Source organism: Caloenas nicobarica, chromosome Z (genome assembly GCF_036013445.1).
Source record: "Caloenas nicobarica isolate bCalNic1 chromosome Z, bCalNic1.hap1, whole genome shotgun sequence".
Taxonomy (NCBI): domain Eukaryota; kingdom Metazoa; phylum Chordata; class Aves; order Columbiformes; family Columbidae; genus Caloenas; species Caloenas nicobarica.
In genome coordinates, this window is record NC_088284.1 from 19,731,001 (window position 1) to 19,755,276 (window position 24,276).

The following is a 24,276-nucleotide window of genomic DNA, read 5'->3' on the forward strand; positions in this document are numbered from 1 at the left end:
GTGAAGCAAGAAGGAGCAGCTTACTGCAACTTCCATAAGGTGTTATGGGGCTGAACTCCCAGATGGATGCACGGGTGGAGTTTGGTACCTGAGTGCAAACTGGTGGTGCTGTTTACCCAAGCATAATATGCCTAACAGTGATGCCTGCACTCCTAGGCTGTGCGACAAGGAACAGGCTCAGTGTGATTAAGTTTCTGGGCATCAGCAGTACTTGCAAAACTTGAGTATTGAAAAGATTCCAGGGGGTGGCGGGGGTGGGGGGAGTGGGGGGAGTGTGTATGATTATATTGTGTACAACTGTTCAGGAAAACAAATACAACCCATAATAGAAAAAGCAGACATGCACACATCTGCTGCAAGTTGCTAAGGCACATCTGCTTCGACTAGAAGTGGTGAGATGTCATCTGTTTGACAGGAAATATCTAAGCCTACTAAGGTATATTTTTATTTATCACCATACTTTGCTATTTTTTCCCTCACACTTTTTAATGATCTGTTTTACACCGGAATATCAAGCATCAAAATACCTCAATGATGAGGATTCCCCTGGAATATAAAAGATACTTTCTAAACTTTTTTCCTTTGGAATTCCATCTTACGAATCTTCTTAAACTGGAAACATAAAATACCAGAGACACGAGACATAAGCAATGCCATTTATTGAAGCTTGAAACAAATATGTCATCATAGTTTGCTTTTTAAAGCTCCAAATGTTAGAACAAGCAGTGAATGTGCCAAATAGACATTTTTTCCTGAGCAACCTGTTGAAGCTGATGTATCTCAGGCTAATATGACAATATAATGGTATCTCTGCACTTAATACTCTATTCAGTTTTGAGAATAGTGACCATCTGGGCTAGGATCATAAAGCCACCTTTACTTAAAAAGAGTTATGTCATAAGTAAGAAATCTTGCTAAATGGATGGGAGAGATTACTGCACATATTGTTAACATAGAGGAGATCTTAGGCTGATGAGTGCGATGTAAGAACCTATGTAAATACAGCAGTGGCACTGCTTTCTTAAAACTGTTGTCACAGTCTTTTCCCTAAACTTTTAAGCTGAGCAACAGTGATGACTGTGCTTCCCTGGGTAAAAAGATTATTTTGTTTAATGTCCATAATATAATTTATTCACTTTTATCCATTTCATAAGAAATCATAGCTCCCTGAAGAAAACAATGAAGCCAGAAATGGTTTTACTCCACACTAGCCATAATGAACACTGGAAGAGACAACCCCCTCTAAGTGTTTTTGCTCCCACCTGCCCTATATCCACTCAGTCAGCTCCTTTCTTATTAGCTCACACACCTGATGGCCCACTTCTGCTGACCTCTGTGGATAAAACGCTGCAGGTACCTCTGAGAACAGGGGAGAATGCTTCCTGAATCAGATGGGACACCTCCACTCCTTCACGATTCAATATCCCTGTGTCCAGTGAAACAGAATTGCCCAGATTTCTATTGTTCCAAGGACCAGCAGACATTCAGGACCTCAGAAGGACATAAGCACACTATGAAACTTAACAGGCATTATGTCTGGCATTGGCCAGCAACACCACAGACATGTATTATTTTAAGAGTATGTGCATGTATGCTATGTACACACATGCATGCATATGCACCATTGTAAGTCATCCCCCACATCTGTTATACTAGCACCATATTTTTAACAGTGGATTTTAAGTTTTATCAGCACCTATAACTGGGGTTATACTGCCATCACCGAGGTTAATAAATCTAACCTTTCCATGCTGCATATCTTGAACTCCCAGAGACTTCAAGTGAAGAAGTGAGACCTTAGCCAAAGGTCACAAACCTACGAAAAAGGACAATTAGACTTGTGGCCTTCATTAGGTTAATACACTATAGCCAGGCTGAAACATTTCTATTAACTTTCAGAAAGTTCTGTCTAGAAAGAGTACTATTGCTAGTCTTAGCTCTGTAACCATAGTGACACTTGGATTCACGGCTATGCATCTCCACTCCACATTGCATAAAATGTGACATTTCCCTGTATTACAATCTCAAATTGTCAGGTAGCTAGGGAGTAAATCTGAGATTTTCAAAAGAGCATGAAGAACCAAGGTGTCTAACTCCCACTGAATTTCAAAGGGATATAAATGTCAGACTTCATCCAGCTCTTTTGAAAACGCCCAGCTTTGCTTCCAAGGGTCCAGTCTGGTCTCCCTAAAGTTTACCCTGCCATTTTCTCCAATAGCAAAACAGATACGCTGTTTGGCTAGTACTGTCCTAACGCCTGAGGCCCAGAGCTATGCAGTTACTCTAGGTGTCAGGCTCCTGTCCCAGGCGCCCTCACCTCATTGTGATCAAGGATTTGCATGGAGAAAAGTTTGTTGTGAGTGACGTGATAGAGTGTGGATGTAGGCTTACACTCTGGTAGGAGATACTGGATTAAATGATAGCTCTATCACTGAAGGTGGTACATGCAGCTTTGCTTTCATGGTACCAAGAATTGTTGCTTAAAACTTATTTGGGAATTTAACATTCCAGATTTGGTGCGGTTTTTGGGTTAGAGCAAGACATTTGCAGCAGGAGAAAACTGACCAGGACAGGCTATTGTTGAGGTATCCTTTAGAGGTTCAGTCAAGTACTAAATGAACATCTTTTCATTTGAAAAATCCGATGTTTCCATTTGGCCTGCATATTGTAATCAGTTATTATAAAACTATGCTTTTAAATTTATGAAATTAGCAAATGATTTAGAGAAACATTGCCACTTCACTTTGATTCCTAAAACCAGACAAGTGAGTGAACATAGAGGGATCTGGCCTACAGCTCGGGTCTGTTTCGGCTGCCCTGTGAGCTGCCTTCACCTGGCGCTCTTAGTCTTAGTGGTGCTCATGTTTCAAGTGGGTTTCGGAAAAGAGACGGAAAAAAGAACAAGTAAAACATTCATTTAAGAAAATACAAAAATTCTTGCAAGCTTGTTTCTATCCCCTATGCATGCCTAAGAAGCACTAGCTGCTGGTACATTGCAAATTATATTACAAAAGTTGGACTATTACAGACAAAAATTTGAAGCAGTAAATTAGGACTGATAACTCTAAGGGATGTGTTTCCCCAGTTTTGATCACAGATTTTCATTTATGTTGGATGGTTCATAAGAAAAGGAAGAAACGTAAAACCTGTAAACAGAAGCCCTACTCAGAGCACCTAGATAAAACAGCTAGTGCCGAGCAGCTTGGTTGTTGTTTTCTTGGTTTTGAGGTGATTTTCTCCTAGACTTAGTGTAATTCTGCTGTTTGAGGCCTCGCTGATCCCAATATCTTGCTTTGTTATGAATTTGGGGCTGGCCACAGGTGAAGCAGCACTGGGTCTGTACTGACGGCAGCAAGCACTTGCCGATGCCTTTCAGCCTCTGGCAGAAGTGAACCGACAGCTGGTCTTTGCTGCAGGGTAGTCCTGTGTTAGAGAAGATGAGAAGAATTAGCTGTATTTTACTGACAAATTATCTGTACTTCCGGAATTTTAAACTGCTTTATGCCAGACAGTCATGCCTGTTAAGGTTCTTATTTATGATGGCCTTCTCTTCCTTTATTATGGGTCAGCTTGATCCCCTTTAAATTTTAGGGCTTCTAAGTGAAGAGGTCTTATTAAACTTCTCATTACCTTCTGTCTTGGAAAATACAGCACTCTTTTATTACCGTTCAGTGAGGTTTACTTTTGCAGTAGACACAGCTGATCTATGTTCTTCACTTTAATGCTTCTACTTTTCAGAAGTGACAGAGAAAGTGTAGCAACAAAGATTTGCAAGTCTGGTACTTTCACATTCTTGTAACAGTGCATTTAAGACAAGCGCAAGGAGCTGGCAGTGTGCTGCAAAGCCATGCAGGGCAGCCAGAAGAGCACTGACAAAGCATGTGAAACTACACGTTCAGCTTGACTATGCTTCAGTTTCTGCAGCACCAGAACAAGCCAGGGATCTGTACCCTCTGTATTATGGTGCTGCCAGGTCTGTGGTAGCTTTAATAAACTGAGATGTGCCAGATTTAGTTAGGTATTACAAAATGGGGGCCCTGAGCTACGAGATAGCTGGGGGGAGACTCAAGGTTTGCAAAAGCAGGAAGGTGATGGATCAGTCAAATGCAAAGTTGTTGTTCAGCAAATCCCTCAACACTAGAACTAGAGAAACTCAATGAAACTAATATAAAGTTAGTTTAAAACAGATAAAAGCATTTATTTTCACAGCAGGCTGTGAAGCTTTGGAACTTGGTGCCACAGGAGAGGGGGGAAGCAGAGAGCATTTGAAAAAGGGATGCAACACATTCATGGAAAAAGTTCTGTAAATTTCAAATAAAAGGCATGAAAAAAAGGTGCCTTTAATAATACTAGTAGGTCGCCTGGGGAGGCTGGAGGAATATCATGGAAACTAATCACAGGAAAGGCCTAAGCTCCTGTATTCTCCCTAAGTAGCATCTTCTAAGGTCATTGCTGGAGACACAACATTGGGCTGCATGGACCACTGGTCTACCCAGAAGGGAATTATGTTTTACTGGCCCCTTGGGCTTTTATTCACAGAAATAACTACTACTGCTTTGTGTAGGTAGTATTTATCAGAGTCTGTCTTCCTGAACATGAGATGGACAGGAGATAAGCAGACCAATTCGACCCAAGGGCAAAACACGTGCTAAAGATCTTTGAACAGTAGGAGGGATGCATCACTCTCAAGTGTAAGCCAGTTCAGCATTGCCCTTGGGACTCAGCCTCTTGAATCATTGCCAGATTGGACCCTTACTTGCTGACTTGCTAAGAAGGAAAAATCCTTCTCCAAAAGGCCTTTGAATACTCTTCCAGAATGACTCTGAGCTGTTGTGGTTCTTACCTGAGGGTACCTGTTGGATACTGCAGAACACAGACTACAGATAAAGATACCCTTCCATAAGCTTCCTCCCTCCCCTGCCAATTCTCTTCTGGGCTATCACCATCTACACAGCTGGGCTCCTGGACCGTTGAAGGAGAGAGTCTTCCCTCTACCTCTTCATTTTGGAGACAGTCTCACCCTGTGTGACACTGAATTCATAGTGCCAAGACTGTATCTGGCTTCAGTGCCACTCAGATTTTTCTTACAGTATCTTTCTCACTTTGCTTGCTTGCCCCCAGTCCAGAATTTGCAGCTCCCATAGGGGTACCTGTCTTGAGAGATGGCATTTGTTTGGACACACAGCGTGTCCTTCACAGCCCTCGAAGCAGCCTGTGAGTTACCTAAAACAGGTCAATACAAGCAGAGCTATTCATTTAGTTTTGGCATCACAAATTAAGGATGCATGCTCAGAAAACTGCATTCCTCCTCATGGCAACACAAGGCCAGTACGGCTAGAGAACATGACAATGTGATTCTGCCAACAGTGCAGCTGAGCAGTAGCAGGTAAGGCTGAATTATAATTACTGAGCCTGTAGTATTCACAACAAGCTGATTGGGTCAGCTCCTAGTTTTTTGCAGAATTTAAACACAAATTGAGAGCTTTTTTTAAACTGTCTGATGCAAGTGTATTATTGTACCTGTGCTCTTCCTGCATTCTCGAAGATTACACTTCTGATGATCTGTGGGCTTGGGTTTATCCACACACATACTGTCATCTTCAGTTTCATTAGTTTCTATATTCATGCACTTCATAGCTCTTTGCTGAATGCCCCCTCCACAAGAAACGGTGCACTGAAAGAGAGTAATTTTAACATATACAAAAGTCTTTTATATGGAACTTGGGCAACATGCCAATATTTGAGCTGTAATGTGACAGAAAGCTAATAAGATCCAGAACAAATGACACTAAAGTACTTCATGTACTGTGTTCTCTGTCCAGACACATCCAGGATGCACGGTAGACAGATACGGCAGGATACAGCAGAGGGGTCAACAGTAAAAATACAGCATCCTTGAAAGTGTAACCAGGGTAAGAGGACTGTTTTCTACAGAGGAGGGGAAGGGTGATTTGAAATGCCAGTCCTACAAAGTAAGAGAGCAGTAATCCAGATTAGTATAGGATATAGACATGTTTTGTATCCTGTGTTTTCTCATCTTCTAAATTAAACATAAGTAATCAATTGCAATGTCAGGTCTAGAAATGAACGAGCTTAAGATTTCAAAAAAGCTCAGCAAGATGTTTTTCTTTGGTGATATTCACTCTGTGGTTACTCTATGACCACAAAACAACTGCCAGCTGCTTGTTCTGGCTGCATACAGATGGCCATAAAAAAAGAACATATTCAAAACATGTTCCTGTACTGTTCTGTAAATGTATTTAATTCTTCTGACATCCCAGTGCATCTGAGAATTCCATTTCATTTTAAATTATTTTTCTCTTCAGATAAATAGTGGCCAGCAAGATGAATACTTCAACAGATAGAGAATGCCAGCTAATGAAGAACAAGAGATGAAGAAAGGACTAGTACCTCTTTAATTTTTCTGAAAATTATCCTCTCTCTAGCATATATCTCTGTGCATAAGATACAGTATTACTGGTGTGAAGTACATTAAAACATCTTAGGTACTCTCGAAGTAACTTTATTTTAATGTTTAAAATGTTTTCTTTTATAGAGTAAAATAAATGTGATTAATAAATCAGCAAAATAGCTGCTATAACATTCTGTTATTCAGTTGCTTATTTTATGCACATCCCAACATTTTCACTTCCATATTTAAGTGTTAGAATTGCATTAAATCTACATTACATTATACTCATATCCCACCTTATGGCTTTGTGTCAAAAACAACCCATTAAAATTTCTGTGTTAAATGACTCTCCGTTATTTTCTTATTTGAGGCTCCTGGCTTTCAGTGTTCTTTCAATGTTCTCTTCTGCTGCAAGGACTACTTGTAATGTATGAATAGTTTATTAAGGAAACTGGAGGGAAAGGTTTATTAGATATACCAGTTTATTTACAATCATATATGTATGGCAGATACTGGAAGGTTCCCCAAAGATACACCTCACATTTGTCAATTAGATTTCCAGAAGCCAAAGTAGAGGGCTGCTGGTCAAAATTAAGAATTTCTGTTTGTGTGGGCATATCCAATAATTCAAAAATGTGCTTTAGAGCTCAACAGAACAGTATTACAATGACTGGAGAGGCTCTGGAAGCACAGACAGATCAAATGGCCTGGCTGTACTTGGAAGGATTCAGCTAGCCATGTATCAGAGCCTTTTATTAGCAATTCAACCTTTTCCCTCCCTCTATAAAGATGCTCTTAATCTGTCATCCTCTTGAAATGTTACCTTATTCTATACTTAACTGAACATGGTTGGATTTACTACCCAATAGTCTCTTCCAGTGGAAAATTTCAAATGAGTAATGGAAGAATGTCAATAGTAACTCCTTTTTTATTAGAAAAGGGAGAAAGAAAAAAAAAAAAAACCACCACCAACAACAGACCTCCATCCAACAACATCCAATGCAGCAACAAAAAGTAAAAGCTACAATATCACCTGAAGGAACTGAGATGGGCTGGCTCTGGAATGTTTAGTAATATTTTCAAAAGATGTTTTTTTGTAGCTCCAGCTATGCATAAGAAACTATACTTGCCATAGGCACTGAGGTTCACAGACAAGTGGATAATATGATCAAATATGGCCAACTTATGAAAACAAATGTAAAAAAAAAAAAAGAACTGAATCCTACCAGGCCCCATCCTTGGTTAATCCACTGTGTACAAGGTTGCCTGTTACATGATGCAATGACATTAGGTCTTTTTGTCCAGTCACAGTAGCCGCCTTCTGGGCAACAGATACTTTGCTTTTGCTGGCCACCACTGCATGTTCTCAAACACTAACAAAAGAGGTGCGCAAACCCAGGAGGAGAGAGATGGGAATAGATGAGAAACGCAAAACAGACCATAAAGACAGTAAGAAATTGTCTCAGTTTAGGAATGTGGAGCCACAGGTAAAAAAGCATCACGTCACTGACCCACATGATTTAGAAGATGTAGAGGACAGCCCGCATACCAAGTCTTACAGTTCAGATATGAAGAAAAGCTTTGCACTGAGGTATTTATTTAATTGTATGCTTGGAAGGACACAGGAAAGAAGATATTATTGGTCCAAAAGCCTTGGTAAAAGGCTGCTCCTGACATGTATTAATGCAAGGAATATAGGACAGCACAGAAGAGACAACATAAAGAGGTAATATAGAACTGTTCATGCAGCACCACCAGCAAAAGTAACTTCCCCAACAGGAATGAGATTGGAACTCACATGTCTGCAGGATTAATCTGCTCTATTTAGGGAAGACACCACAAGTTCATGAGATCCAACATCTCATTTTTATGAGGCAACTGGAGACATTAAAATTCATCCAATGCATACAATAAATTAACTGTTTGGCAATAAAAGTGCACACAAAGACAGTGATCCATGTTATTTTTTAAGCATTCTTTTGTCCACAATTGATTAGCCTATTATTACTTACCAACTATTTTTTTTTTACTATTATTCATTTGGTCTACAGTAAAACATTGAAATACACCAAAAATTTTGTACTCTGACATGAAATAAGGCACCAAAGGTGCCAGGGAGACTTTGAATAACACTTTGTTCCTATCCTACAAGGAAATGCATCCCTATGGACAGAGGACCAGAGCTGACATCTGATAAATGAACCTTTTCAGTCCCATTCTGTCCAGTATCCTCAGCATGAAGACAACTACCAGGGCTGGACAAGTGGTTTTGTAAGATATTTGAGTGCCAAACAAGCACAATCATTTGGCTAATTTTATTTTTCAACCCTTGCTGACTGCTCTGACAGGAAGCCCTGCATACTGTACATAGGACGACGTCTCCTCCTTATTGCAGGTGTGACTTTGCAGGTGTGACTTACAGTGGCCTGTAAAGAAGCAATGTGATCACCTCCCTTGAAATACAAAAGCATCAGGTCCATGGTGCCACAAACATTGCGGCGATTTCTCAAAAGCTGCTTTTAGTGGGAAAAAAACACTAAAATGTAATCAGATCACGTGCTTTAGCTGACATAAATATGTGCCTGGCTGCCTAGAAATGTTTGTTGGCACAGATTTATGTTGCAAAGTGACCCAAAAGTCAGATTTATCTTATGTCTGACCTCAGTTTCTGGCCCCATAAAATTCCAGCCCAAAAGTGTGAAGGAAAAGTTTAGAAACTAATCATAATGAGAAAGCAACATTAAAATGGCAGCAAAAGGGATTAGTCCAAATGAATCACATTTACTGATCAGTAGGACAGCTCAAACAAATCTTCTTCCAGGCCATCTGCTTCTCTGTTTCAGGGTATGGTAATTGACAGTTCTACCTGTGTGTCACATGCAATCCTAGGAATGACTCTGGGAAGTCTTACAAACATCTATGATAATTTTTACTGTAACCATACACAAGGACTGGAGAGCCTCTGAGTCATACTGTGTGTCTTCCTTTAAGCAAAAGTTTACCTACCAGCAAGGGATCTAACAGTCACTGCTAAGTGACAGCTAATTGCTCGTTCCCAAAGCTTCTTTAAGGAACAATACCTCATTCCAGGGCTCCACATGCCACTGAAGGCAAGGCTCCATGTTACAGCTTGTGTTGACTTGTGGTTTATATCCAAGCAGTTGGCAATGAAAAGGCCTGAGAAATCGCTTTTCACGAACATCAATGCAGTGAACATCTCGGGTCTTGAAGCCACCATTGCAGTTAGCAGAGCACTGTACAGAAAACAGAAAGGGGCACATCTCCAAATGATGCTCTGCTAAGCAGCTGTCCCTTCCCCAGTCACAGAGGAAAAGGAGGAGGCGCCTGAGCTTTGAACATCCTGATTCACAGAGGGAATTTCCACTTCAACATAAAAACAATCTGTTGTTAGGCTTAAAAACGGTGGGTTTCATCACAGCAAGTCAGAACACGCTGGGTAAATATTTCCTTTTCTTCACTGGAATACCCATTAGCAACACGGATACATATTTAATTAGGAAATCCTGCAGCTATTTCCAAAAATGTCATAGTGAAAGAGGCATGATGCAATAAATACAAAAAACAAATCCTGTATGCATGGAAACTGTCAGTTCTTTAGTTGTTTCTGAGGGAGAGAGGGAGTGGGGGAGGAAAGAGGCACAGCTGTGTGAACTGATTTCTCATTCAGTGCTGGAAGAGGTAGGTGTCCATGGCAGCAGATTGCTCATGCTGGCAAAACTGCTCCTCCTCTTCGTCCACAGACTTGAGTCCCTGCTGATACCTCTGGGAAACAGTGGACTCATCCCATACCAGCAGTTCCCACTCTAACTTTCCTCGCTCCTCCATGGCACCAGAAGGATCCATACCCCAAGAGCAGCTTGGGCGTGAGAGAACGGGACAGAAGAGAAAGACGTCTGGAGCATCACTCACAGCCTGTGAAACCCCTTCTCAGCTTGGAGCACTGCTGGTGAGCCAAGCGAGCCCTTCCAGTCTCATGTTTCTCCCCAGAGCTTGCTCCGAGGCCTCAGGCAGCAGCACCAGCACCCACATATTCGAGGGTGGTGAAACACTGGCCCATGATGCCCAGAGAAGTGGTAGATGCCCCATCCCTGGAGCCATTCAAGGCCAGGCTGGACGGGGCTCTGAGCGACCTGATGTAGTTGGAGATGTGCCTGCTCATTGCAGGGGGCTTGGACCACATGACCTTTGAAGATCCCTTCCAACTGAAACTATTTTATGATTCTGTGATTCCATATGAAAGCCCAAGACCTCTCCTGCTGCTGAGGAAGAACTCAATTTTCTACCCCAAGGATAAGGACAAATAAACATTTATTATTTTGTCTTCATCCAGAATTAAAGCGAATTCTGCCTACACCACTGAATAACCCCAGATCACCTTTCATCTTTACCACCATGATGTAATATAACAACTGATGCTGTTGTTCTTTGCATAAATAACCATTCTTCAGCAGAATAAGGAACCTGAATATAACACTTCTCCAGGGAGCTGAAGGATGGATGAGAGTCCATGCTCTCATTCCCAGAAGTTTCTGTCCCTCTGCACAGAATCAACGGACAGAAGTGACTGTGCAAGAAAATGAGTACACACAGCCCCAAAATATGTGCAAATTATGTTTGGTATCAAACTCAGACTGTAAAGAGAGTAAAGGAACAGAGAAAGCTTTTCTACAGTAGCAGGGGGATACAGCCATCTTGCTGTGCTAAGGTGCCTTTAAAAAGTTCGAAACAAGTAATGAGACAAAAAATTGTCGCCTGCAAAAGCTAACAAAAAACCAGCTATTTTTATATATGAAATTGTAATTAGTTTGTACAGTTCAGTTGCTGAAAAATAAGGGTGGCTAACACAACAGAAATCTGCTAGGAAAAGCCATTTGTCTCAAACTGGCCTCACAACTGGACTGACACTTTAAACCTTTTGTTTCCTGCAGTATTTTATCGTTAAACCTGATTTCTAGCTATTTTATGAGATATAACTGTCATCCACTTGTTGCAAGTGCAATAACATTTATGAAGAAAAAGTGAAGGTAAAATATGCCCTACTGCAACTGTGAATGCAGAATGTGTATGTAACATTTAAAATAAATTTCAAAGGCTTAAATGTGGTTATGTAATGGCTTGGCCTTGCCTGGACTTTTAAAAAGGCATGTATTTCATGTAAAAATCAATTCTATGTCAAAGACCTCAATAATACAACACAGGTTTTGTAACTACAACCTTTTTTGCAGGCTCTTCTTTGTATCCATCTGCCCTCTAGTCCAATGACAACATTGTCAGCAAAAATTATACTGAGAAGGTTTGAGAGATCTATTTTTTGCTTTATTAAATCAACATTACTTCAGATAGCATTTTGTCATTTTTCTCTTTTGAGTCTTGAAAAATAACCCACTGTTTGAAGCCCCAATTTTAGGCAGTGTTAAGACAAAATGCAACAAGCTTCAAGAAGTCACTGAAATCCTTCCATCTGTTCGTGACACATCTCGCAATACTAAAAAAGAACTCAAATGCAATTCCTTGGGTTCCAATTACCAATATGGACACTCTTCTGTCTCTTGTGCAGGCCTGTGTACATAACAAGGACCAAATAAGACCCTGGACATAACGGTCATTCTCCCTAGTATATTTTTCTTTATTATTTGTAATGTAAAACTTTGAGCTCACATGAATGGGGAACAGACCAAGTCACATAAGAGACTAATACCCACTGGCAAGGGTGAACAAGAACGTGCCAATTCGCTCTCCCAAATTCCCACCCATCTGCTTTTTAAAATTAGGATATGTCTTCGGAGGCAGAGATCAAAAAGAAGCCACATGCAAGTATGCAGAACTTTGCCCTAGGATCTCCATAAAATATGGATGAGAAGCCCTGCTTTAGCTCTAGATGCAAGAGTTAATTATCATGACCCTCATACAGGAAGAACAAAATTCACAGCAGATGTGTTTCCATAAATAACTTAGTCAGGAAATTAGTAAATTAGTGCTGAATGACCAACTGGGAATCATGTATGCATTCACTGAGTAAATAATTATTTTTAAAATGAAGTATTTAGAACTCCCTGCTCTTCGAAGTTAGCAAGTTTACTGTTCACACACAGCTCTGAATGAAGTTACCTTGCTCCAATTTCCTGTTTTCCAGCTAGCGCATGGGCGGAGATAACATTTTCTTGCAGGATCAGGCTTTTTCATGTGCTGACAGTGAGATGTGTTTCTGCTGCTGCACTTCACGTGTCTCCAGAAAGCCCCCATTCCACATGTGGTAGAGCACTGCACAAGGATGAGAGGAAAGCCCAGGGGCAAACTCAATAGAAAGCAAGTAACTCCAGAAACAATCCAGAGATCTAAATACAAATAAATATCTAAATACAAAGAGCCATTTCAGATGACCTAGGTTATCTGAGATACCCAAAAGAAGATTTGAAATTAACCTAAATCTTACTTAAGAAGGAGGGCTTTTTGTTGATTTATACCATGCACTGCTCTTCTTTGGCAAACTCCCTGCTTACTGAGACATTCTAAATCTGTACCAGCTGTTCCACTGTTTCCTTCTGTGATCTTTGGGGATCCAATGCAAAATGCCATTGCATCTTATCTTCATCACTGTTCCCTCTCTGTCCCTAATACTGTTGATTAAATATTCAGCAAATTGAGTGCATGATGCTGAAAATCTGAAATAAATTGTGTGAGACTCTTCAGAAAACTGTTCAGGAAAAGGAGTTTTGAAACGAAGGATTCAGAAAATCGCTGTTTCCAACATTTGGGAGGGTTTTAGTGTCTGAGGTAAGAAAATATTGGTCATGCCAGTCCAGATCCCAAGACTGCACACTCTTCACTAAAAGTCACCATCATTATATTCTGAAGCACGAAGAGGGGAAAAGTGGCTGGAGACACCCATTTACCTTTTTTTCCCTTGAAAAGGATGGGACAGTGAACTATACGCATAGGGTCAAATCCACACATGCCAAAGAGACTGTAGCTAGTATGACAAACAGCATCAATAATCTTAGATTAAGACTGCACAGTAATGAAGAAAGCGACTGCTATTGTGTGGTTTGAACTACCTAAACAGAACTGGGAGAGTTTAAGAGGGAAAGCTGAGTAAGTGTCCCCAGGAAGGCAAGGAAAGCTAAGTTGAAGCTAAGGCCATTGAAGACATGAAGCTGTTACCAGAATCAATCAGAGAAATGGAAAAATGTTTAAGGGTCACAACAAATAATTTTTGAAAAACTGCACATTATGAAGAGTACAAATCCGGAAGGCCTCTGCAACATGCCATCTCCAGCTTCCGAGATTCCCAGAACATTGGAGGACCAAGAGGCCACAAAGATCCTGTTAAAGGATCATTCAGGAATCAAGTCTTTCTCCTGTCACAGTAAATGTCTGTTACACAGGGAAGAAGTGCAGGCAAATTTTAATGACCTTCTTCAGGTGCAGAATGAGCAGATCTGGTGGTAATGGCATATCTTTGGTAGCCAGAAAGCTTTTAGCTTTTAGCCCAGAATGACCTAGGAAAGTGATGGGAAGGAAATTAAAAGTTACAGACAGAGGCAGCAGTGTCATTCAGCACTGTTTTGCCCTGCTCTAATTAGTGCTCTCCTTTGGGAGGTGTCAACAGTGTTAAGGGACATGTCACACCATTCCAACTCAGTAACTATCACTATTTTTGGGCACTAGTATAGACATACTCTAAAGAGCAAAGAAATGTCAGAATATTGGCAGTAACTAAAAGACAAAGATGGAGAGCATAGCAAAGAAATTCATCTAGGTAGATGCGGCAGTCTTGAAATATCAATGCCTTGGAGAGATATCATCTAAAAACAGGCACAAAGTTTTACTAAGGACAGGTAAATAGAAAAAGCAAAAATAAAGTCAGAAAATTGTAGACAAAAAATTAATTAAAAGTAATGAAAAACAAGAAAAGGTTCTGTGAATGCTAGAATCAAGGTGGTGGGGGGAGAAATATGAAACTTTTAGTTAATGAGAAAGATAATAGCTGACTTATTTACAGAATCACAGAATGGTTGAGGTTGGAAAGGATCTCTGGATGTCATCTTGTCCAGCCCCACTGCTCAAGCAGGGCCACCTACATCCAGTTGCCAATTTGGTTTCAGAATATCTCCAAGGATGGAGATTCCACAAATTCACTTTTTCACCACCTTTTCTTCTTCAAACTTGGAGAAAAAAAAGGCTAAATGTGCCAGGATTCACATAAAGTTCAGGAAACAATACATTGAATGAGAGTAGCAAAAGATTACTGAAAAGTTAAGGAATAGTAAAGTTAGACGCATTAAGCATCCTCAAATTGATTTCATCAGTTTTCTGAAACCGAATGTATTGACCTTACCTCAATATTCATTCAAGTACTCTTGAATAATCTTTGAACTGTTGAGAGTAATTTTTTAAAATAAATTGGGAAAGTCCCAGAGGATTAGAGAAGAACACCTTTCAAGTTATCTTTAGGTGGATCTGTGGTCTAACGGTACACATCACCTAACTTTACTTCACAAGAAAATACAAAAGCAAATTATTAAACAGTCAAGATCAAAATGGTAAATAATAACAGAGATGATAAAGCAATAAAAAAGCCTACATAGGTCTATATAGAACACATTATTCAATTCGATCTAGTGTCCTTCTCTGACAGGGGTACCTGGCTTAATGAATATAGAGAGCCAGTTCATGTGATATATTTTTACATGATCTCATAGACCATTCTTTCAGCAAATGATGGAAATATGGTCTACATGAAATAATTACAAGACCAGTGCACAGCTAACTTAAAAACTGTGATAAAGTGGTCCACAGTAATTCAGTGTCAAAATGAAAAGACATTTCAAATATGGTCCTGTGGGGCCCTATCCAGAGCCAAGCTCTCTTCAGTATTTTCATTAACTAATTGAATGACGAAAGCCAGCATGCACTCATAACATTTGCAGATGATGCCAAGTTGGGAGAGTTGGCAGGAATGTTGATGGACACAATCTGAATTCAGAAACATTTCACCAAGTTGAAAAATTGTAAGAAACCAGTAAACTGAAATTCAAAACCATATGCAAAATACTACATTTAGGGAGAACTTTTTATACATACATGCATGTATACAGCCCCCTCCTCCCCCCAGCCAAAACTGAGAACATCTGCTGATCTAGAAATACCACATTAAGGGATCCAGGGTTTACAGTGGACCACAAATTGAATAAATCAAAGTAGGAAGGTTACAAAACAAGACAAATCTCATCCCAACATTCAGATAGAGGGTCATATATAAAATAATAGCATTGTTTCCATTTTATTTGCCAGGTGTCAGCTGTGGCCACAATGAACATCATTGATGAAGAAATATGTGATGAAACTGAAGCTAGTCCAGAGAAGAACAACAAAGGCATTATACATTTTGAAAACACAAGAAAAAATCTGAAAAGAACCAGATTGTTTTGTTTAGAAATCAACCCCCAAACCAGTTATTAAGATGACAATTATCTTCCATGGTCTGCATGTAAAAAATAGATTCTTAATTTTCAGTACAGATGACGTTGACTATATGTATGGAAAATATTTCTAATGGGGGTAGTGAACAACTAGGACAGATTGTAGCATCTCTGTATTACACAGTTCTGTTTGGGATGTGCTGGGCTTGGGAGCACCACCTTTGCCTGGACTTTCTCTTGCAGGCTCTTTCAGCCAAGCAGATCTAAATGCAGGTCTTTGCACACGTGCAGAAGGAAATGCTCCACTTGTCCCACTTGAACGTGGGAACCTGAAGCCATTCTCACTTGGCTATGGGATGGCACAAGATGAAACGTCAGACTGCCGTCAGGAGTGCACATCCTGAACAACTGCTGATGTGGTGGTGACAGAGCAGGGGTCTTATCCACCGTCTGCATCCAGACAGAAGGCACCAACAAGATCTCTGTGGTCTAGCTGTGCTTTAACTCCACTGTCACGGGATACACTAAGTCATCTCTTGCTGTTCTTTTTAGCCCTGCATTGCCATTAATTTGCACCATGCTAGACAGACCCAAGAGCAAACAGGTACAGAGAAACAGACCTTTGATAGCCTTCACTATCAACACTGAGACACAGAGGCAGATCAACATGAGGAGGTTTCAAGATCTGGACCCTTGGCTGTTCCGATTAGCTTTGTTAAAAAAGGCCATCTGAAAAATGAGGTAACTTGTTCATGTACCAAAGTCCCTCACTTTAAGTATCATGATTTGAAGAGTACAAAAACCATTACCATAAAAATAACTCTGTTTACATAAAAATAAAATTTTACAGTGGGAAGGATATTAAATAGAAGTTTGTAAAATGTGAGTGGGCGCCCTGATGACTGTATTCTGTTATTATAGTTGACAGAATTGGTGGCTGCCCAGTCCCCAGCCATGACCCCAAAGTAACTACTGTCTCAGACATAGCAAGGCAAGAGCACAGAAACCTAACTCTCAAAAAGCCTGGTGCCATGTATTGGCAAAGGAAAGTCAACAGCAATACACAAAAATAGTAATCACTTCTCTGAGGCCCTAAAAACCTGTGCAATCTATATTGCTCCTGCACAGTAAGTAGAAGTTACCCAAGTATTATAACCATTCAGTAGTAACCAGGGATCAGGGGAAACTGAGAGAAGTCATCACCTTTCAGATCAAGTATCTTCCAAATGCTTTACATCTCAATAGAGTTTTCAAACTCCCTGTAAGCTGTACTTGTTCCATTTACTCAAATGGAAATACAGTGCTTTTGAAAGTATTATAGGATGTTAACACCTGTTCTGATTGAATTTCGTCACCTTTAGAAATTAAAAAAGTTCATTTTGGCACAGACATTAATACAGATAAAATGACTGTTCATTTCTACATTCAAACAAGACACAGTATCACACTATAATTATCAGCTGCTGGATCCAAAGAATACTGTACAACCACAACCACTGATCTGACAGTTTTAATTTCTATGCCAACCAGACGAAATGCTTTTACTTTACCTGCTGCTACAACCCAGTTCCAAAACACAATCACCTAAATTTCAAAGGTGCAGAACTCCATATTACAATGTCTTCCCAAGGGCATGTGCTGGACAAATTATAAACCCTGGATATACCCGTTCAACTTTGGACTAATATCTTTGCTTTGTAGATTCAAACTGGTTTTACCAGGCTGAATGCTGCTCTGAGTTCAGAGCCATTTGCTTAATGGTGGATACAAACACTGATGGTTGGATGAGATAGAAATGCACCACAAAAAACTGTTACGTTAATAGCCAACTAAAAATATGTTTAGGTATCCATGGTATCAATGTGCTTCATACAGTACAAAAACTAGCTTACCTACATGACACTGGTCACGTACTGACTTAGAAAACATATAATTTAGAGAGAAATGATATGTAAGTGAAGGTTGGAGCACAATAGCACATCTACAGCTCACTTGCATTATGTACTTATTTGGTAATACAAGCATATTCATGTGGTGTCTCCAGGATTCATCTAACAGCTTAATTTTTTTCTGTGCTCTAAAACAAAACTCTTGGGGTATTTCTAGTTATAGTCAAACCTGAATGTCATATCCCTGTAAGAGGAACAGAATTATAATTAGAAATGAACAGGATAGGATAGAACAGAATATTTCCTTTGGAAGGGACCTACAACGATCATCTACTCCAACTGCCTGACCATTTCAGGACTGACTGACCAGAAGTTACAGCAGGTTTTTCAGGGCCTTGTCCAAATGCCCCTTAAGCACTGACAGGCTCGGGGCATGGACCACCTCTCCAGGAGGCCTGTTCCAGTGTTTGGTAAAGAAATGCTGCCTCATGTGCAGTCTGAACCTCCCCTGATGTAGCTTTGAATGTTTCCCACGTGTCCTGTCACTGGATCCCAGGGAGAAGAGCTCAGCATCTCTCTCTCCACGTCCCCTCCTCAGGAAGCTGTAGAGAGCAATGAGGTCGCCCCTCAGCCTCCTCTTCTCCAAACTGGACAAGCCCAAAGTCCTCAGCCGCTCCTCACAGGACATCCCTTCAGCCTTTCCAGCAGCTTTCTTGCCCTCATCTGGACACATTCAAGGACCTTCACATGCTCATTAAATAGTGGGCCCAGAGCTGCATAAAGTGCTCAAGGTGAGGCCGCACCAACGCTGAACCCAGCAGGACAATCCCCTCTTCTGACCGCTGGTTATCCCATGTTTGGTGCTCCCCAGGATGGGGTTTCTCTCTTGGCTGCCAGGGCACACGTTGCTGATCATGTTGAGCTGCTGTCGACCAGCACCTCCAGGTCTCTTTCTGCAGGGCTGCTCTCCAGCCACCCCTCTCCCAGTCTGCACTGGTGCCCAGCACTGCGCTATGCTGGGTGCAGAATCCAGTTGTTAAATTTCATCCCATTAATGATTGCCCAGTGCTCCAGTCTATCCAGATTTCTCTTCAAGGCAACTTGTCCCTCAAGGGAGTCAACAGCACCTTGCAGTCTGGATCATCAGCAAACTTGCCACTGGTGCATTCAATTCCTGCATCCAGATCATTGATAAAAATATTCAATAGGACTAGTCCTGGAATTAAGCCCTGAGGAACACCACTGGTGATCCGTCACCAGCCAGATGTAGCCCCATTCACTACAACCCTTTGAGCCCTGCTGTCCAGCCAGTTCTTCACCCAGCACACCGTGAACCTGTACCTCTCACAGCTGGACAACTTGCCCTGAACAATGCCATGAGGGACAGTATCAAAAGCCTTGCTAAAATCTAAAAAAATTACATCCACCACCTTCCCTTCATCCACTAGGTGGGTGACCTTTTTAAGAAGGATAGCAAATTAGTTAAACAGGATTTTCCCTTTGCAAACTCATGCTGACTGTGCCTGATGATTGCATAGTTCTTTAAATCCTTTCAATAGTACCCAGTATAAACTTCTCCATAATTTTTTCCAGGAACTGAGGTTACACTAACAGGTCCGTAGTTCCCTGGGTCTTCCCTCACACCTTTTTTGTTAATTGGAATAACAACACTGGGTGACTTCCAGTCAGTAGGGACCTCCCCAGACTCCCAAGACCTTTGGTAGATGATTGAGGGGTCCTGCCATAACATCACAGCTAGCTCCTTCAGTACTCTGGGATGAATCCCATCCAGCCCCATGGACTTGTCAATGTTCAGTTGATAAAACTGGTTCCTTACAATTCCAGTGTCCAGTTTTGCAAAAGTGTACAGAATCCATAAATACAGCCACATTCTATGTAAGCAATCTAATATTAGATATTCCAAGTTACCATTTTTTTTGTGTGTGTAACAAGTATTACGAATGTATGACATTCATTTCAGATAATCATGACAAACTAAGAAGCTTTATTTCCTCAGCACTGGTTCAGACCGCTGTTCACACTCTCTTAGTTCTGAGGAGTTAAAAATAACTTACCTTACTCCAGTTGCCTACTATCCAGTAGGCATCACCAGGCAAACCGTTGGATGTTATGAGGTGGCTGTTTTCTGTGACGTTCACAAAAACACCCTCAGATGTTGCACTTTGGTTTCTGAGAGGATGCTTGAGAGCTGTCAATTGTATGCTGGAGGTGATGGTGTCAGGTAGCTTCATTTCTCTTCTATTGTCAGTCTGGTCTCTTGGTACATGACCAAACACTGTGGGCATTACTGTAACCGATGCTTGTGGTGTAGTTACAACAGGTGCATCGACTTGCAGACTGACAAAGTTTGCTGCTGTTGGAAATGCCAGCCCTTGTGCTGCTCTGCTAACAGGAAGGAGTGTAGAAGGGCCATGGTGATGAGATGCTGGGGTGGGCTGAGAAGTCACGCTCTCATTTTGAAGGACAGGAGAGCTGGTATCTGGGGTTGTGCTCCTGGTTCTGATTTCAGGACTGAGTTCTGTGCTGTAAAGGAGATCAATCGATTTCTCATTGCTTCCCACTGAACCATCAATGTCATCTGATTCTTCAGTTAAGTAATCATAGCTGGAAGTTATTTCTGGACTATTGGTAAAAGAGGAGACAGGAGTGTCCTCAATTCTTTGCACTTCACTCTCTACAGTAGAAACTAGCTCACTTTCAGACATATTTGCAGCATGCCTTATAATTTCAGTACTTAAGCTATTACGAAAAGGCCATGAAGTAGTATTTTGGCGTGAACTATTTTCAGTAGAAACAACTGGATAATTGTAAACATCACTTGATCCAGCAAAATTGTTTTGTAATGTTTTGTTGGTTGTTCCTTCTTTTTCTGAGACATTGCCCAAACTAGAGGATGTAGTCAAACAGAGAGTTACGCTTTCAGACATGAGTATTTTTGTTGTTGTAAGGGACCTTGGGCTTGGCGTGGATATTCTGTGAGGTGGACTCTGTTCAGGATTAGTGGTTGTTTTTCTAATTATGATCTTTCCTCTTCTGGGTACCAGTGGGGGTATCAAAAATCTTCCAGCAGAAGGACATTGCTGGAGACCACACAGGGCCTTAGAGTTCGGTCTCTTGGAAGTATCACATGGCTCATCGTTATTTTTGGCACAAGTGACATTACGAGTCCTTATTCCACCACCACAAGTAACCGTGCACTGCAAACAAAACAGATTTAATATATCTCTTCCCTTCATTCTGCTGCACATATCAATAAAAAGAAGTATCAGATGGCATCTGCTTATAGTAAAGAAGCATCATTATAAATATTCAATAAGAAAGGTTTTCTTGAGGAATAAGCCCTTCATTCTAGCGATGTTCTGCTATCATGGGGCATTTTCCAAATTTTTATAAGAGTAAATGTCACCTTGGGGAAAGAACAGTGTAAAAAGACTACCCGATAAAAACAAAATATGAAAGTAATATGCTAGAATTTGATTTCTTCAATGAATCACAAAAGTTATTTAGCCAATACCTTTTCCATCATGGTTATAAAAAACAGCCTAAAAACCTGCCATCAAAAACCTATCTGACTGGCTCAGTGTCAGCTACTCACAGTGCCACAAACCCACTCTGATCATCCATGCAGCCCACAGATCCTCGTTTACTTTATGAAATGGATTTTTCATTAAGTCTCAGTGCAATCACCACATGCTGCCAGGGCTGCTAGCACGTCTCTCCTAAATTACAGACTACTGAAAGTAATCTATCTATCTATTTAAATAGGAGCACTACTGTGTATGAAGGGTGCTGGAAGCTAAGGAGATCCAGTTTTTTTGTGATGTTTTCCATCCTCAGCCATGAAGACACAGCCATGCCTTCAGCAGCTGTTGCTCTGCTAAGGACTTTTCGAAATTTCAACACATTTTTCTGGTATGAGATCCTAAGGCTGGATGACTGGTTGGGTATGAATAGAGATGTTACATACAACCTACTCAAGGAATTCCTCCTAGGATGCAAGGGAGCCTGACCAGCTGAACATGAACCAGGTGCTCAACATGAAGTGATGAACACTCCTTTTGCCAGCACTTCAAAGCCCCCTGGGATATCTAATTCTTTGTAGAGCTAGTCTGGGTCATAGGGCAGTAGAAACACCAGTGACCTTGTGTTGATAAGACCTGTAACTCTCTGTTGTTAACATCTGTAAAATTACATCAGCTCTGCAGCAACAGGTACAAGGAGGAAATCAGAGTAACTTCGAAGTAGATAAGTTAATTAGCTGTTCTATCTGTCCTCCTTGTGCTTCCAGTTGTATAGCACATTTAAAGTACTCAGAGCTATGCAAGTTTCCATCAGCTGCAATTTGACCTCTGAAGTTATTCAGTAAAGGATTTCGCTTATTGAGGAAAATAGCAACTACTATTTTGCTACTTACACAGAAATAACAACATGCTTATTTTGTCAGACTTTGCCACTTGGATGATTCAGATTAGCATTCATGTGAGTTAAAAGGAACACCCAGTCTCATTAATTTTTTGGGGTAATGGCTGCCTCCCACAATTAGCTTTGAAAATCTCGCCTTTAGATTATGACCATGTATTAAAAAGAGATTGCAGAACAGCTACAACACTCTATCATCATTATCTGCCTAATTAAGTACATTCCATTTGTAAGATACAGCATGATTTTCTAACAGCCAGATAAGTTCAGAGCAAAAGGAAGTTTTGCCTGTGTAAAATCTTGTCCTTACATTCAACAATAAAGAACATTCTGCAGTTACAAGTCTCCTAACTGTCCTGTGATTTGTGCAGGAGAAGCAGTCTGTCCTATGCTCCCTCCTCATTTCTAAGCTGTAGAAATTGATTTTTGTCAGTAACCTTCAAATATAATCCAACAATACATGAGCATGGGCTGTATTCTGTAACAGCATGCTATTTCTATATAATCATTCTGCTAGCCATTGACTCCCAGTCTATTTTTTCAGAGGTAGTTAAAAAGTGCTGACTACTCAATTCACAAAACAATCAACATTCAGTGTTTGTGAGCAGCATAAACTGAATTAATACTGCCACAAAATTCAGTTAGGTCATTATCTGAATCTGTTCTCCAGCACAATAGTGAGTTTGGTTAAAAAAAAAAAAAAAGGAAAAAGAAAGAGGAATTTTCCAAGAGGAAAGTCTTTGAAGTTTTCAAAAATATAGTACACTTCATTTTTATTGATGTCCAAAGTGGAAAATATTTGCTGTGTGTTTGTTGTTATGACTGTCAGCTACACTGATAACTAAACTGCCTATTTGTGAGATGAACCATGAGTAAGTCTTAGTAAAACAGAATAAGAATAAAGCAATTTTAAATTCTTACATGACTTGAAACCTGCTTTCCCTCCTAGAAGAAATATCTTAGTGCATTTTTAGTTTAGGGGACCCTCAATTCTCCTTGACTTCAATGGAAAGTGAAGTTGTGAAGCAGCTGCAAATACCAGCACCCTAATCTAAAGGAACCTAAGAAGCATGAGGTCCTTCCACAAACTAAAAACTATGACAAAACACAACAAATGAGTGCTACTTCTTAAAACTAACGAATATTGCAGTTTATGTTACAGTTTATTTAAAACATTTAGTGTACTGCAGTCATCATTCTGCAGTTCATCAGCTGCCAGTGAAATAACTGCAAAATATTTAATGAACTCTTGGAGAATGCACAGACATTCCAGTGTTTGTCAAGGTTCCAGACTAATACTAGAATGTGATGAGTGTTGCATCGATGTTTGAGCATGCAAGCACTCTCTCTTCTACAGTTCCAAAAACTCTGCAAGCCAAACCCCCAGAAACAGTTAACACGCAACAGTTGCTGAGGTATTTAGAAAGCAGTGCAGCTGTTCTTCCTCTGCACAAAGGATTTGTGAAGACATGCTAACAAAAAAACTTTTTAAAAAGACAAAAAAGCAGGTCATTGTTTCTTTCTGCTGACCATAACAGGTCTTTTGGGGAAAAAAAAAAAGTTCCAAATTCAGTTGACATGAATGTACCTCAGTCCAGTTGCTCACTGTCCAGTCGGATGGGCACAAGACATCTCTGTTGCACGACAGATGTGTCTTTGGTTTGAGCAGGTGCTGGCAATCCGTGGCCGCCAGTGCCTGCTCATCAGATCCCACTGTCTGGATGCAAAGTACAGTTCGCTTCTTCTGGCCCATCGGGCCACAGGTAGTTGAACATTTCTGCCATTCTCCTGCCCACCACCTGAAAACCAGGGGGTTAAGAAACATCATCAGAACACAATCCACCACAAGCACATACAGGAAAAGGTCAGAGACCAGAAGAAAAAGCACCAATAATTTCAACCCTGCGTTCAGATATACACTCTTCATACTAAATCCAGATCACTCAAACTTCCCTATCTGCCTTGTGCTCTAGTACAAGCCAGTCACTGAGGGACACAGACTTCCAGACAGCAACAGGCACTCTGATTATGTTTCTACAACACATTAAGAACCCACTGAGTAGACAGAGTTTCAAATCCAGATTTGAGGAAC

The 24,276-nt window shown here is 40.6% G+C and overlaps 1 protein-coding gene across 5 annotated transcripts in view; it reads right to left on the reverse strand.

Annotated features, from left to right (window-relative positions):
- Window positions 1-658: 658 nt before the first annotated feature.
- The window catches only part of ADAMTS12 (ADAM metallopeptidase with thrombospondin type 1 motif 12), a 178,536-nt gene continuing 154,918 nt past the window's right edge, over window positions 659-24,276 (reverse strand). For 3 of the 5 annotated variants that reach the window (XM_065655901.1, XM_065655899.1, XM_065655903.1), the window contains 7 exons: window positions 23,773-23,983; window positions 19,820-20,962; window positions 12,542-12,694; window positions 9,493-9,666; window positions 7,639-7,785; window positions 5,521-5,674; window positions 659-3,423 (listed from right to left, as the gene is read on the reverse strand). In XM_065655901.1, coding sequence (XP_065511973.1) covers window positions 3,188-3,423; window positions 5,521-5,674; window positions 7,639-7,785; window positions 9,493-9,666; window positions 12,542-12,694; window positions 19,820-20,962; window positions 23,773-23,983 — 2,218 coding nt within the window. In that variant the 3' untranslated portion in view covers window positions 659-3,187. The remainder of the gene's footprint in view (window positions 3,424-5,520; window positions 5,675-7,638; window positions 7,786-9,492; window positions 9,667-12,541; window positions 12,695-19,819; window positions 20,963-23,772; window positions 23,984-24,276) is intronic. The other 2 variants (XM_065655902.1, XM_065655900.1) reach the window with 1 other exon arrangement.